This window comes from Anser anser (assembly GCF_964211835.1).
Source record: "Anser anser genome assembly, chromosome: 7".
Taxonomy (NCBI): Eukaryota; Metazoa; Chordata; class Aves; order Anseriformes; family Anatidae; genus Anser; species Anser anser.
The window spans coordinates 5,848,039-5,863,914 of NC_139727.1; the positions used below are offsets into that span (position 1 = coordinate 5,848,039).

The following is a 15,876-nucleotide window of genomic DNA, read 5'->3' on the forward strand; positions in this document are numbered from 1 at the left end:
TGTCATAACAGTGACAATTTAAAACAATTTTCAGATGATAGGGACTACGTATAAGTATTTTCATCACTGTAACGTATTCATCTGGTGACCAGTGATACCTCTGTCAGGAAAAAATCAGTTCAGAAAAAATTTGCTGTCATTGAGCTTTAAATAAATAAATAATGTTTCCTTCGCACTGTGCATGGATTTAATCATGGCTTTCCTTTTTGGAGAGAACAGAGCTGAAATTGGTCTTAGCACAGGAGGATTTTGCAGCCCTTTGGCTCTGGTTGCACCAAGATGGCACTCTTTAGGCTGCAACCATGGAAAGGAAACTGGGAATAAAACTTCAAAATTGCTTTTGATTTTCTTCCTCTGTATTTTCCTAGCATTTCTTAGAAAAACTTAACACTTTGGGATTCCATTGGTGTAGTTCCACTATTTTGTTTTAAAATAAGTATATGATATGGTAATTAACCAAACAGTACACCAGAAGTGCACCATGACTTAGCATCTCTGAGAAATGCTAATGAGAATTTGAACAGGATATCCTTTCTTCCTACCTGCTTTGTGGAGGATAACCATGATGGCAGGTGGATGGGGCTCATTGGAAAAAACATTCTGTAACTCCTTTCAATTACTTTTTTATTATTGTTTTAGAGGAATAGAAAAAGAGTTTGTCCTACAGAACACAAGTTTTAATTAATGAACTTGAGTACGGTTATTTTAGTTGTGATATGATGGCCAATTCTGGCATTACAAGTTGACTATCATAAGTCACAGGTTGGTTGGTTTTCAAGTATTACTATTCTCCTGTGATTTTTAGGCTGCCCAAGTCTGCAAAGCTTCAACTTTTATGTGAATTAGTGACCTTCTGTATCCCGGGTGATTGTCTGATCTTGGGGTTTGTCATGTTTCTGCTTCTATTGCAGCTAAAATTGAAATAATGCTAGGATGCTGAATATCCATCTATTTTAGTAGATGGAAATGCATAAATGATAACACAGAAAAGATCTGGGAGAGTCTCACACAGAACTGTGTGGTAAGAGGCCTGTGTGTGTTTCCTGGTCATCTTTCCTTGAGAGAATTTTTGTGGGAGAGTTTCTGCATCAAAAATCCATGCTTACGGTTTGGATGTGAAATATTAAAACCTAGACACTACCTTCCAACTTTGGGGAGATTTAGATGTTTGAGATGCAGGTTATCAACTACTGTTAGTTACCCAAGAGCCTTAGTGAGCATGGTATGTCTCCCTTTTGATTTCAATAGGAACTTTGATGTTTAATCTTATACTTTGCAAATCTAAGTTGATGCTTTTCTTCTATAGTACATATACAGATATGTTTTGGTATTTGCCTGTAAGTCTGTGTGGTTAAATGAGAGTTAGAATACATCCGTCATGATAAACCTTCACCAATTACTGGGGAGAAAAAATTCTACCCCATAAAAATTCTACTGAATTGACAAGTAATAAGTATATATTTTTACTCCATAAAAGAAGCAAAAAGTTGGTGGTGGTGGTCTTGTGTCCCCTCAGTAGGGCAGATGGGATCTAAACCTTGCAACAGTTAACTCTGTGAGTGATTAACATTATGGAAATAACTGACTTTTTTAGTAATAAACTATTTCTCTCAGGGAACCTTTGTGCAATTTAAAGTCCTGCAAGAAATTAAGTGTTTCTCCTGGCTGAGGGAGGGTGCCAGATTCAAGGACTTCTCTAACAGTCCTTGGAAATTTTTAGAAAGCCTCTCACTTGAACCTGTGTGAAAAAAGAATTTGTGACCTTCCCATCACAGCCACATACTTCCTGAAAGAGCTATGAAAATACTTAATGTTAAAAGTTTATATAAAGGTCCAGAAGTGAAAGGCTGAAAATTTTGGTGGTGTCTTCATCCTGGCTAACAAAGAAGAGTTATACTGTATGTTGCTGCAAGACATTTTTTCTAGTTGGGACCTAGCTGATTGCTTGATAGAGTATAGCATTCCATATTGTGGCCATTCATAGAACTAATTCCAAACCCAATTTTTCTTGCTCATGCAAAATATTTTAGTATGATTTCCTCAGACCTTATGGGACAAAATATTAACCATGAGTATAGATATACTGATTTTAATATAATAAAATTAGTAATTGTCAGCATGTTCTTATATATTTGGAAATAAAATGAAATTTCAGGCTAACAAAAGGAAGACAACATTTTTACCAATGAAGCTGAGCTTTCCATTCTGTATTGCTTCTGTTGCCCTTAAGATATTGAGGTGAAGAAATAAATTCCATCAGCTAAAAAAAAGCAAAGATAAGAGAAACACATAAATCAAGTATAAATAATAGCAACACAGGTGAACTGAAGATCTGAAACAACAGTTGTGGTTTGTAGCAGCAGGAGTGGATAAAAAACAGAACAATGAAATACCTTTAATGGCTTGAATAATTATTACTATTGTCTAAGCCACTCAGGCTTTAAACATTGAAAACCGTATACAAGCATACATATGGCATATTTTCTGAGAACCATGACTTTTCCTTTGCGTATAAATGGAAGAAAACAAATGTGTAGTAAGAGTCTCTCAGAGACTATAACATTACACTTTAACAAAATAACTTGTTTTGTTTGTTTAATCAATAAAGTGCAAATAGTTGAAACCTAAGCTGTGATTACCAATATTGCAGTGGTTAAATGATTAATCTTTGGTTGTTTGTTTAATGTATTTCACAATATTGAAGGTGTGTCATCATTGTTTATGTTCTGAGGAATACACTTCAGTTGAAACACCTCATAATACCAAAATATAAGGCTATTTTAATGAATAGTCTAATACTTTATGGGACTTCAAAGCTTCATGTGTAAAATACATGTTTTATAACAGTTAAGTGTTCAAGTTGCACTTAGAGAATCATTTATTCACATATACTAATTGAGTAATTACAAATGTGTTACCGTGGTACTCAAAGCATTTATATTCTGAGAGTGAAAGTGGGTTGTTGTGGTTTGACTTTTTTTTTTTTAACCTCATTTTCCAGTGGACTGAATATATTAGTGATGAATGTGCTGTGAAACTGTTTGTTTCCATGCTGGAAAAGTTTCATGGCTCCAGCAATTGCTAGCCATTTTACCACACAGCATCCATCATTTTGTCAAAGTTTTAATGTTTTGTAGCGAACCACCTAGGAAAGAAAGGAGGAGAAAAGAATGACAAAACAGCCAAATTCTTTCATTCCATGCCAAAAAACTGACTGAAGTTTATCCCTGTTTGCCCTTGGAACAATTAATGTGACATTTTCCTGAATGCCATACTAAATTTGATTGTCATTTATTGAAATGTATGTTTAAATCAGCAGTGATGCAACTCTAAATGCTTTTTTCATTAATGTCATTGAATCCTTAACCCACAACCTTTGACACATAACAGAATTAGAAAGCCTTTTGGATCATTTGGCTGAAGTTGTGCCCTCACTACAGTACCTCAGCTTGCTTGGAAATGTGGCCTGCCCCAATGAACTGGTCTGCAAAGAAAAGGATGAAGATGACTACCAGAGGTACAGGTTAGTGTTTTCGCTTGTAAATATAATACGGTATGTCAGTTTTGCTTCTTAAAAATGAAGAAATACTGAACTAAACCCAACTTGTAGTCCCAAGCAAGTATCACTTACTCTATTTTGAAAGCACTCTGCCATGTACTGCTGTGAAACACCTATGAATTTCAGTAAACCCATTTCAATGTGATCACTCTCAGGAGCCCTATTTCAAGAAATACTTCAGTGTGGTACAGCACGTTTGAATTGAGCAGGTGTTCAGAGGCTCTCTCGAATGTGGGTGCTCATATGTGTTTACCTATCACCTCTCCTCTTTAAGGCCAAGGCAAGGCAACAGTTACATACACTAAGGGTGGCAGTTAAAAATAAATAAAAAAAAAGTCACTATAGAGAGTAGTGACTTTTAGCCAGTTATATTGTCTACTGCTAACGTTTGATTATGGTGATGCATTTCTTCTATTATAGTTATCAAGATACTGTTAAAGAACACAGAAGAAAAGACTCCTTATGTATTGTGGTTCTTAACTGAGAGCAGTCAGTGTTTAAAATCAAATCAGAAAAAGAAAGCTATCTCTATAATGCAGTTTTAATCAGCTAGATTACACAAAAGGTCATCTGGAAATTAACATGGAAGCCTGATAAAATACTACCTGTCCAACTGCAATGTTAAAAATTACAAGGGTTATTTAAAAAAAAATAAATAAAAATACTTGTGACTGATGATGACTCTGAGTATAGGTCCAAAGCTTATGGTATGTCTGCTGAAGTGACAATTTTTCATAGCTATAACCTTTAGGCAAGTGAGACACTGATCATTTAAAAAAAAAATCCCTTTCCTTGGTCACATCTGATACAAGATTTCAGTCTCTGTGTATTTGCATTTTTCAAATCAGTTGAAAATGGGTCTCTGTGAGGCAAGTCAGAGCCAAGCAGCGCTGGTGGTCAGTGTGCTGACAACCTTACAGAGACTGAGAGACCAAGCTTAGTTCTTGTTAGCAGATCACTTGCAATATTCAGATATAAATAATTCAGATATAAAATAAAACTCTGAAAATATCTTCACATAATCCAAACTATTCTGTGGGAGTTAGTATGAAACAGCACGAAGTGGAGGAGACTAAGAGCAGGTTTATTGGGAAGTTGCATGAATTGGATGCAGCTCTTTATTGCTCATAAATGCTGTAGACTGAAACAGCAACACAGCTTTTCTGGGTGTGGATACATTTTTTTCCTTCGTTCCAGACTTTTCAGAAGGATTGCTTGGTTGTTGTTAGGCTAAAGATTTTCACCTCCTAACAATTCAACTTTTGAGTCTAGCACAGCTGTAGTATTTTAAACGAGTAGACCAGCTGAGATTTAATAAAATATTTTCCCATTGAAAATATTTTAAAAAATATTTTCCCAGTAGAAGGTATGCCTACTATCCAGCTTAGAGGAGTCTAACAGTGTTGTCTCTATGTAAATTTATGTGACATTTGCACTGGAGAATTGCTTAAAAAATGAATGATATTTCTACAGTTTACTGTTTTTCACTTTAAGTATGTTTTCTGACAATATGTCTCCTATTAATCATTTAAGCGAAAGTAGTATGTTAAAGGAGCCATTCAGAGGCAAGAACCCATGGTTCATTTAGTGCTGTCTGAAAAAATTCGTTATTGATTGACATCCTCTGTGGTTATGTGATGTAATATTTATAATATGTCACACAGCCATACATCAAAACAAGCATGTCTGTTGTTTCATTTCAGTGCAAAATGTTGATTTCAGGGAGGTCAAGGTAGTTTTAGGTCACTTCATGGCAAACCACTGTGTCAAAACCATGAAGTGATTCTATTTATGCACTGGTGGAAACTGCAACATTGCTTCCAGGTTCTTTCCCCTCAATTTAAAAAAAAAAAAAAAAAAAGGTATTTTTTTTCCATATAAACTTGGGATAATTAAAGCTCTTTCAAGAAAGAAGGATGGACTTCTAATTAGTTGAATGATTTATGGTTCTGTTGCTGTAATGAAAGCTTCCTGATACTTTTCTATAACTTTCTTATGTTATATAAAATGTTTGACAGACAGCATTACATTCAAAACCAACAAAATAAAAATAATGTGTGTGTGTGTGTGCTTATATATATATATGTTTGTCTTCACTGGAATATATTCACCTATCGCTATTCAGGAATAACGGTGGAATTGATTAGAAGGACTGTACTAGCTATTCAGTTTTGAATACATGTTCTAAAGCATCTTAAAGACACGGAATTTTTTCTTCCTTCCCTAGAGTTTACAAGTTTATCTCTAGAATTAGCAGCAACAAGCTGTCTGGATTTGAAAATATTTCTATTTTAAAAAATGCATTGCTTCAAATCTTACCAGCAAACATTTGAAATAATTTTGATTTTTTTTTAAGGGTTTGAAATAATATTTTTTCCATTAGATTTTTAGTTTTTAGAGACTTTAGAGAAAATTTCTCACATAGGAAGCATCAAAACAGTGCATTTCAGTGAACCCATATAACATAAACATTTTACTTTACCAAAAACTTTGACTGTTTTTGTTTTGTTCTGAACAGGAACTTTTTGCAAAATTTCTCAGTGACCATTGGAACCACAGCTTCATTTTTCATTGAGCTTTAATTTCATTCCTACTGAGTTCAATTGGAGTTCAGGCTATTTAATTCCTCAACCAGAAAGAGAAAGGTGCTAGAAATCAAAGCTTTATTTAATATTTGCATTCCTGCAAACTGAAAAGATCTGCAAAACCCCCAAAATCTCATCCGTAAAAAATTGCACTAGATCAACTTCTTAAAAAACTTTGTCTATTAATTTGCTGTGATGTTAGCAACAGAGATAAAAAGGAATATTACACGTTTTTAAAAATAATAAGTTTATTAAAATTAGTTGGATAATGTGTAAAACTTTTTTTTGTCAAGGTGTAAAGATCTAGATTCTCAGGTAATCCATGGGTGTACCATTTCTATGAGAAGGTCAATGCTAAAGCTTTTGACTATTTCTTTCATTACAAATAGGTTTTTATCCAAAACCTTTGTTGTCACTTTTTTCAAAAAGGTTATTTTTTTCTAAGAAACATGGTAACATTTGAGTGGGTTATTTTTTTTGAAAAAGAATAGAAGAGAAACTGTAAAGTGTTTGTGTTTATTTATTTCTTTCTTTTCCCCTCAAATGTCTCGTTATTATTTCTCCTTACTTCCAAATCTGTAGGAGAACAAGCTGATGACTTTTCTGTACTTACCTTTGAAACTTTTGCTTGGAGAGGAAAATGAAAATGGAAAGTTTCATTCAGCGCTATTTTTATAGCGAACTTGTATGTTTCATTTTAAAAAGTCATGTTTTTTTCATCATTATAAAAATGGCTACAGTTTCTTTTTTGTAAGAAAATATTGCACTATTAGTCCTTACTTTTTATTTTTTTATTTTATTTTATTTTTTTTTGAGAGATGACATTTTGTAAAAGGTTATCTGGGGGTGAGGGCAAGGGAAAATTTCAGAAACTGCTCCTTATTGCTGGAATTAAAAGCCAAATAACTAAAATTTAATGGTGATAGGAAAGATGTAAAAAGCTTTTGCCTTAAACAGGAAGCAACAAACACACAGAAAAAAATAGCTTGCAAAACAGTGCACGTTCTAAAATAACCTATTCTACAATCTCTACTTTGAAGATTGCGTGAAAGCAAAGGTCGTGACCTGGAGATCAAAGTAACAGAAGTCAACACAGTAATTGCTGGTTGCTTCTCTTGTACCCACACTTGGTCAGTCCTTTGGGTGTATTGTTTGCAGTGAAAACTTCAAACATGATGTTACTGAACTGTGAAAAATCATCTGGGTCAGAACGTATTACATAGGAGTTGCTAAAGCTGCAGGTGACCTCACCTATTTTCATTAAAGCGATATGATTGTGAAGGATGTATGCCGTGTGTGAAGTTTTCAGTGCTTCTTCATTCTTCTTTCCTCCTTATTGACATTTCCTGGAATGATGCATTCATTAAGTGCTGTTGACATGGAAACAAGGGCAAGTGGAAACAAATGCCCGAGTTTATTTTAAATTAGCTTAAAAGCACATATACTAGATACGCTATCTTTGGCAGGGGGAGCAAATGGTGATAACCTTATGAAGTCCTCTTAAGATATAACAGTAAGAAAGGAAGTGCAAGCATTTTGTATGGATTAGCTTTTCAAGCTAAATCAGCTATTCCCATTCCATTTGATTCTGTGAAATGTTGAGTCCTCTTATAGAGTTTCCAGCTTTCTTGCTATTTTAAATATATATATATATAATTTTGAGACAAAACCTCATTTATTTTAAATAGTCTGGTTATTGAATGTATGGTAATATAAATACATATTCAAGAAGCAGTAGGAGACCAGAAGTCCTCACTTGTCAATGAAACTAACGCTAATGTGCTTGGTCAGTTGTCATTGAACTTATTAATGAGGCTCCCTTTTAGAAGGAGGGATTTCAGTTTGTGGCACTGTGATATTCATTTTATGTAGTCATGGGATATTTAGGGCATTTCTGTATATCTGTATAATCTATGAATCTCTACTACTTCACTGTTTACATAAGGCCTTGTGATTTCTACAGTACCTGGAACATTTAATAGACAGTACATTTAATAGACATCAGATAGCTGCACAAATTCCAACTTAGGTTAGCCATTTTAAGGATTTAGGAGCAAGGGCTGTTATAATGTGATATATTTTTTTTTTTCCAGCTAGATAAATTGAAGTGCAGAATACCTAAATTTGTCCATACTAATGCAATAAGTCAAAGCATATCTATAATTATTGTTATGTGTATGGAGATTTTTCTAATTCATACAGATTGCTATATTGACTTAGAGCAGAAGAGGTTAAAGTATTTGGAGGGGTCTGAATTTCTGAATGATTTGAAGAATTACTTGGCCATCACCAACTAGTGCCAAGTTTGCGTAGAGGCTATGTGAACCTCTAACATCATGCCTTCTGTTCTGGAAGATGGTTGTTTGAAGTCATGACCTGGTTTCCTTAACTCTGTGCTGAGGTAGCTTTGTTACAGATGGAAATTCTGCAGCCATCAATGTGCTGCTTTGTGTAGGGAAAAACTTTTCTTTTATCTTGGTGGTGCAGAAGAAATAATTATGGAAGAAAATCTAGTTCAGTTTCATAAACTTGCTTGATCCTAATTTGGATCTTTTTTTTCATCTCTCCCTATTTGAATGCTGATGCAGATTTGCCATCTTCAGGTTATTTATTACTGCTAGTTTACAGTAATGTAACTGAGAGCATAATCAGCCCTTCAAAGTTGGAAATAAGTCTGTTAGTTTTATGTTCAGTGATCATCAAAAAGATGGAATGCAATAACACAGGTATTGAATCTTCCAGTAGGTGTTAGTTATGATACAGGTAGAGCTAGACATTTCTGCATTCTTCTCAGTAAATATTTCTGTATTTTTTAAGTTCAGATTAATTTTCATTTTTAAATATAAAGCATGTACTACAGTTTTATATTCCAGTTTTTGTTATTGCAAGTACAAAATGAAGGACTATACAAAATCTAGCTCTTAAGCATAGTATTCCATTAAGGTTTAGTGGAACAGTTTATTTTTTCTAAAACTCTAGCACATCCAAATTTTAAGTTCTTTTCCTGTAGTAGTAGAAAATAAAACATTATCTCCAAAAGTAATTTATTGCCACTTTTAAGATTTTCTTGTAGTGTGGCTCATGGATGATGCTGGTATCTGTCAGTATCACGAGGCCAACCATATTCTACAACTTGTCTGCTTTTCCAAGGGAGGTAATAAATGAATCTAGGCCTTTAGATGCTATGAGACGTGATGTGATTTTTCTTGTTATGGTGTTCACAGCTCTAGAATAGAAATTTCCTGGAATTGTTGGATAATAGTAAAGAGTAGTGTTAAGAAACGGATTAAAACTTTCTGAGAATTTTTATGCCTGAACTTACATGGCTACTAAAAATAACAGATCTGAATGAAGTTATGCTGTAGCTATTTAACAAAAATAATGAGTTGATATAAAAGTCATTTACACCTTTGATCAAAAACCTGACAAATTTCTTACATATGTTTAAAATAGATTTTTTCCTTTCTTCTGGGTGATTTTTTTAAGGAACACATTTGCATTCTTATTGAACTCTTTTGCTTGATTTGTGAAATTATCTCCAAAGATTGTACGAATCGTCATCAATCTTTTGGGGTGATGGAATAACCCAAGGACTATTTTTTAAAGTAATGACTATTACATGGTAGAGAACTACAAACATAACCAGAATAAACCTGCAAGGCAACTGATAGGTCTTAAGTTCCCTGTTTGTTACCAGAGTTAAGAATACAAGCCTGTGATTTGTAACTGCCTGTAAAAAGAATCTGTATCACACATGGTATTTCTTTACATAAACTAGAATTGTGTGTTGTTTAATAAATTGCAATAGCTTATCTCAAAGCTGTCTTTGTCCTGTCCCTTTCTAAACTCCAATAAGTTTCTTCAAAGGAAGGTTTTGCCCCACTGAGCTTTAGCCAATGTCAATAGCAGTTGAATCCCAAACACACTGCATTCCTTTGCAAATGCCCCCTCAAGCCTATCCCACTTTTCATATATCCTGACAAGCCTGTGTAAAAATTGTTAAAAAATACTAATAATTACGTGTAACACGTAATTGCTAAATGAGTTGTTAATCTTTATTGTCATTTTCACTTAACTAAAACTTAAATAACGTGAAATGTGATTTTCACTGCTTTTTTCAATCTCTTAGTGTTCCTGTTTGTGTTGTATATCTGTTATTAGTTTATTTTCACAGGACTCTTGGCACAGGGGGGTTAAGGTGCAAGGAGATGATTCTGGACAGAAGAAGGTGCAACTTTTCTTACATAGTTCATTTCCTTAATCCACCACGAAGCAGAATATTGGTGTACAGGCAGTGAGAAATGGATCTCTAAGCACCTTACTAGTGCCCTTGTTTTTGTATTATTATTTTTTCTCTCCAGAGCTCATCTTTATTCTCATCACTGAAGATGATAACCTTCTTTCATGCCACTACAAAGATGTTAAGCTGAGTAATAGTAGTCTCAGAGTACATGAAGCAGTGCTAACTTACCAAATGATTAAAAAAAAAAAGGGGGGTAGGAGTTGGGGGGGGAGGAAACCCTGTCCCCCAGCCTCTAACCCATAATAAATCTTCCTAAACTTATAATGTAAAATACAGATGGATCTTTCTTCATTAAACACCATTCTCTTAAGTAATGATTTTACAAGTCTGAAACAGGTGCAATGTGTCATGAAATTTATGGATCCTAGTACCTGTCATAAAGTATTTTATGATGGCTGCATTCTGTGTTATTAGTAGCTGTCTTTTTCTGCAGCCATTGGTGTTTGATAATGGTCTTAAAACACCCAAAATTACTTACCTGCAAGCAACATTCCAGATAGTCCCTGTTGACAGTTTGAATAAGTTTAGTGCCCTTTTGTTGTACTTTACCTTCAAAACAGACTGATTGAACCATCAATAGCTCCTGAAAGCTGACAGAGGCATGTCATCTGGTCTAACCCTCTGATAGTAGGTTATCTGTGGGAGTTAACCTCCCTGCATTGTTAACTGAAATGTTTTATGTACTACGCAACTTTAGGATACTGCTGTGATAACCTTAGTAACTAAGTCATACATCACAGTAAAGAGATTTTGTGCAACAAATAACCCTGGATTAAATTTACAAGGGTTGAATTGATATTGTAAAGTGTTCATTCCAGGGCTTTAGTTATCCTTTCCTGTATTTTTATGGCAAACTTCTGTTACATTTAGATTGAAGCTGCATCTTCATATTTCTAGATAAAATATATCCAGGAAGTCAAATGCTTTCCTTCATTTAATGAAAAAGTACCATATTCATAGTATCATATAATACAGATCCATTTTATCCCTTGTTTAGTTGAAGCAATCAGAATAAGTGGCATTTTATTTCAAATCAGCTTTTAAGAGTTAATCACTGATATACCTTGGTTCTACTGATGAGATAACTTCAATGCAACTTTTTAATATCTGCATTGCTTAAAGGGTCTTAAAAAAATCAACGCTAAACCTCGTGATGTAGTTTGTGGCTTAATTTCTTTGGGTAGTGGATTTTTAGGTTTTGTTTTTGGAATTAACAAGTACTGGTGCTAATTCTGTTTTTTTTTGAAGTGCAGTCAGGATGGCTTGAAAATAAGAAATACATTTGTATCAAGGAATGCTATTATAATTTTAAGCTCTTTTTAAATGATTGGGAGACTGACATTAGGGCTGTGATCCAAAGTCAGCAAAGATGACAGTGCTGTCTTAGTCTGTTGTCATTTTTGTTGCAGCCTGCTTTTCAATGGCATATTTCATTCCATCATTAAACATTTGCTGATTTTCTAATACTGATGTTTTCTTCACCTGAATATTCATCTTTTCTCACCCTACACTTAGTGGGTGTCTTTACTCATTTTTAGCTTCACTCTTCTTCATTCCTGACATATTGTTTCCTTCTGTACATGTCTTCATTTGAAAGAATCTGTTGTCATCTGAGCTTTTCTGCCAGTAATACAAGATGGATAGATTCTTCTCCACTGAAAGATAAGGGTAGCAAAATGCCAGGGAGGACTGGAAGGGCAGCCAGGAAAGCTGGGAGGAGGCTGAGAACGTGTCAGGCTCCTAGATCAGTAGCTATTGCTTAAGAAATGGTCTTAGAACATGTTCTGTTTTGTGAAGTGACTCTCTTACTCTTCTTATGATATCACAAAATGTCATAGAATCAGGATTCACATTTAAATTGTCTGAGCATTTCAGCACTGAGCATTTTCAGTTCACTTGTTAGCAATTTATGGGGCTGTTGCCTTAAAGGAAAGGTGTAGTTGGCTGAAAGGTTTCTTCGCAGCATTAAATTTTGCTTGGTTGTAGATGGGGATGCTTATGGTCTTTTTCAATTGTCTCTCTGGCCTCAGGGATAGTATAATAAGATAACTCTTACCTTTTAAAACACATTTTTTTTAGCATTGTTCTGTTTCAAAATACTATGTTAAGTGGAGTTTTCTACTACTACAATTTCATTCTGCTGCTGCCAGAAGGAATTGGTATGATTATGTAGTCTCTCTGACTGCAGGTTTATGGAAAGCAACTAGGCATGGGGGGACATTATCAATCACCTTTCTACCCCCTGCTAGGAAGTCTGTCACTTCCTCGCTTTGCAATGTCTGCTTCACATTTGGTTGACTAAATGTAAATAACGTACTTGAGGTGGTTTGGTATTTTGATTTTCTCTGGTTGTGTGCCTTATTTTGTTTCTGATCTGCCATGTTCTCTTCTTCTGCATACACGGAGCCAATGTTATTTTTTGAGGCTAAAATGTTGCTGTACTTTGAGCAAAAAGGATAAATAGAATACTGATGAATTCTAACAGGAACGTTGAGTTATGAAAATATTTACCAAAAAATGGTCTCTCCCTGAGTACTTCAGCATTTAATCCTGAGCTGGGATCTATATGCCGTAAGAACACCTTGTCTTCCTAGCAAGACCACATCAGAATTCTGCTTCCAAATGGTGCCTGTGTCAAAATTTAGTTCTGGAGAGCACGCCCTGAGAATAACTCTTGATGTCTTCTCTAGACTAATTCTTGTTTTTAAAGAGTTTTGAACACTGACATGCACTCCCATCAAGACAAAGGAGTGCGTTTCAGGATGTATGGCAGAAGACAAATCACACCTCCCTCTGATTTGCTGTTCACATGGATCTCTAATGTCACTGGTCATTTGTGTTTTAGGAAAATGTAAAACAAATCTGAAGTGTTTGCATACGACTGTTTGCTAAGAATTCTTTCCAGGCAGATAGCTGGTAATTCCAATGCCTCAGATCGGTGTTTCCCTGCAACATGGGATGGAATTCTTAAAATTACTTGGAAGTCTAAACCAGCAATCTAAAAATAATTTCCATTTTATTTTATTCATGAAAATGCCTTATACCTCAGTAATAGCTGCATATGACATACATGTCTGTTGATGAATTCCTGATCTATTTGATCTACCCAGTATTAAATTGCCATGGGCACTTAAAAGAAGTTTCTTTTGAGACAATAAATTATAAGAACTTGTTACATAAGCTACATTACATGAAAAGGGCAAACAGAGATAAAGAAGAAAAGGCTGTTGCCTTTTATTGCTGCTGTGTTTTAGTCGTTTATTCTGTGAGTATATTCTTGTTTATTACTGGATTTTAAGTGTTCATTTTGCTGTCTGTCAGATACTTCGTTCTGCACAAATTGACAAACCTGAAATTTCTTGATACTCGGAAAGTAACCAGGAGAGAGAGAGAGGAAGCCCTAGTGAGAGGTGCCTTCATGAAAGTGGTTAAACCTAAGGATGCTAAGGTAGGAGAGTAAATTAAAAACAAATGTAACAATAAGTTATTCATTAATGCTGTTTTAAAACATCTCCCAAAGCTTGTCTGTGTCTTTTATTTAAAACAAAACAAAACAAAACAAAAACAAAACAAAACAAAAAAAAAACTTTTCAGACCGAAGGACTGGTAAATATGGTCAGGTGAGGGACAAAAAACTTCATAATTTTTGTTGGTTTAGTATCAAACTTTGCTGTTATGTCTGCTTAAGTTATGTCTGGTTACATTATCAAATTTCTGGGTTCCAACCTCTGTTTCATATAATAAAGTAACTAATATGTGACAGTGAGCTTTAAAGAATATTTTTGCCTTTTATCTTTATTTAAAGATACGTGACAACTGTGTGATGTGCTATTGTGAAAGAATGCAATTTTTCTGACAAGTTGTGCCCTGCCATGTATGTTATACACAAATGTCTATTGCAGTGCTCACACCTATGGTGTTTATTGGCTTTTAGTGGAACAGCTGATTCTAATTTTGTATGATGTTACTTAATGTGGTGTCCTGCTAATAAGCATTCACAACAGCAGAGATACAGTTTCAGTAATCTGAGCTTTTGATACCACTTGCATAAACTCTGGGCATACTGCTGAGGTAAACAGAATAAGAATGTGATTTCTACACTTTACCTTCTTTTTTACTGTTGATCAACAGAAGATAATAACACTCTGAGCTTCAGAGTGTGTTAGTGCTGTGGATCTCAAAACTCCATTCAAGTTTTTGGTCTACTTGCTTTCTGTTTTGTTCTCTAAAACATACCATCAATAATTTATTGCAGATTTTCAGTAATCCTGAATAATAATGCAGCAGTTATGGAAATGCACTGTTTGGTAACATAACAGTGTTGCTAGATAAATGCATTATCACAAGTACAGTTGCAGTGCATAATAAATTAATTCAGACTGATTAATTTGTAACTATTAAAATGTTAACACTTCTGATACGAGTACAGCTTTGAAATATTGCTTACCATTACTTTTAGTTATTTCAGCTTTTATATATGTGATAGATGAAACAATTGATGTCTGGGCTGTTTTGAATATCTTCACTGAATCTGGCCAAATGCAACAGTTGAAATGTGTTAAGTACGGCATACGTATGCTGAGTGATTTTATAATTCTGTTTATTCAGATTTTAGATCTGGTGAAGTATTGTTTTCATTTTATTAGCAATTATATTTTTCATCTGAGTTTGCTGTTAGAAATTGAACCAACTAAATAGTGTAAGTGTGTAAGACCCTTCTGGGTGAAACCTTTTTTAATGCCAGTAGCTAAGGGTAAATTACTTCACAAAAGTAGGGATAGCATCTTTATCTTTTATATCTCTAATTGAATCCTTTGTGTGGTTTTGTATTATTTGCCCACTATATCATGACTAAACCTACATTTATTTCATCAAATTTGCAAAAGTTTTTCTTCTTCTAAATTTTTTTCTACTTCTTTATAAACGGTTTGATACAAATTGCTGATGGTAAAATCATTCTAAATGTTTTTCATGGCACGAATTAATGCTTCTTAAGGTGCTGCAAAATTACCCTCATCATACAATATTATATACGTATTACTGAAGTGGCTAATTTAAAACAAACATGAAATTGGGTGCAGAACCTAATTTAAGAGGTATTATAAACATCTTAAAATTATTTCAAATTTGTGCATGTTCCCTAGGATATTCATGGCTATAGTACATATGCATGCAAACTTTGTGTGACAACGCTCTAAAAGTCTTTTGTGTGAATATATTTTCAGATGCTGATATGTATGTATACAGTTATTTATAGCTATACTCAAAGACGACATCAAGCAGCATTCCTTTATATATTACAAATATGATGTGCACAATAACTGTGGTTTCAAATTATATCATATGTTATATATTGAATATATAATGTGGTTGTTTTTTTTATTCTCTGCCCTTCAGGTTTCCTTAGGAAATGAGCCTTGTGCCCTCTG

At 34.3% G+C, this 15,876-nt stretch overlaps 1 protein-coding gene across 1 annotated transcript in view; it reads left to right on the forward strand.

Annotated features, from left to right (window-relative positions):
- The window catches only part of LRMDA (leucine rich melanocyte differentiation associated), a 669,624-nt gene that overhangs the window by 375,237 nt on the left and 278,511 nt on the right, over positions 1–15,876 (forward strand). The window contains 2 exon segments of the mRNA XM_083843533.1: positions 3,393–3,523; positions 13,769–13,895. Coding sequence (XP_083699659.1) covers positions 3,393–3,523; positions 13,769–13,895 — 258 coding nt within the window.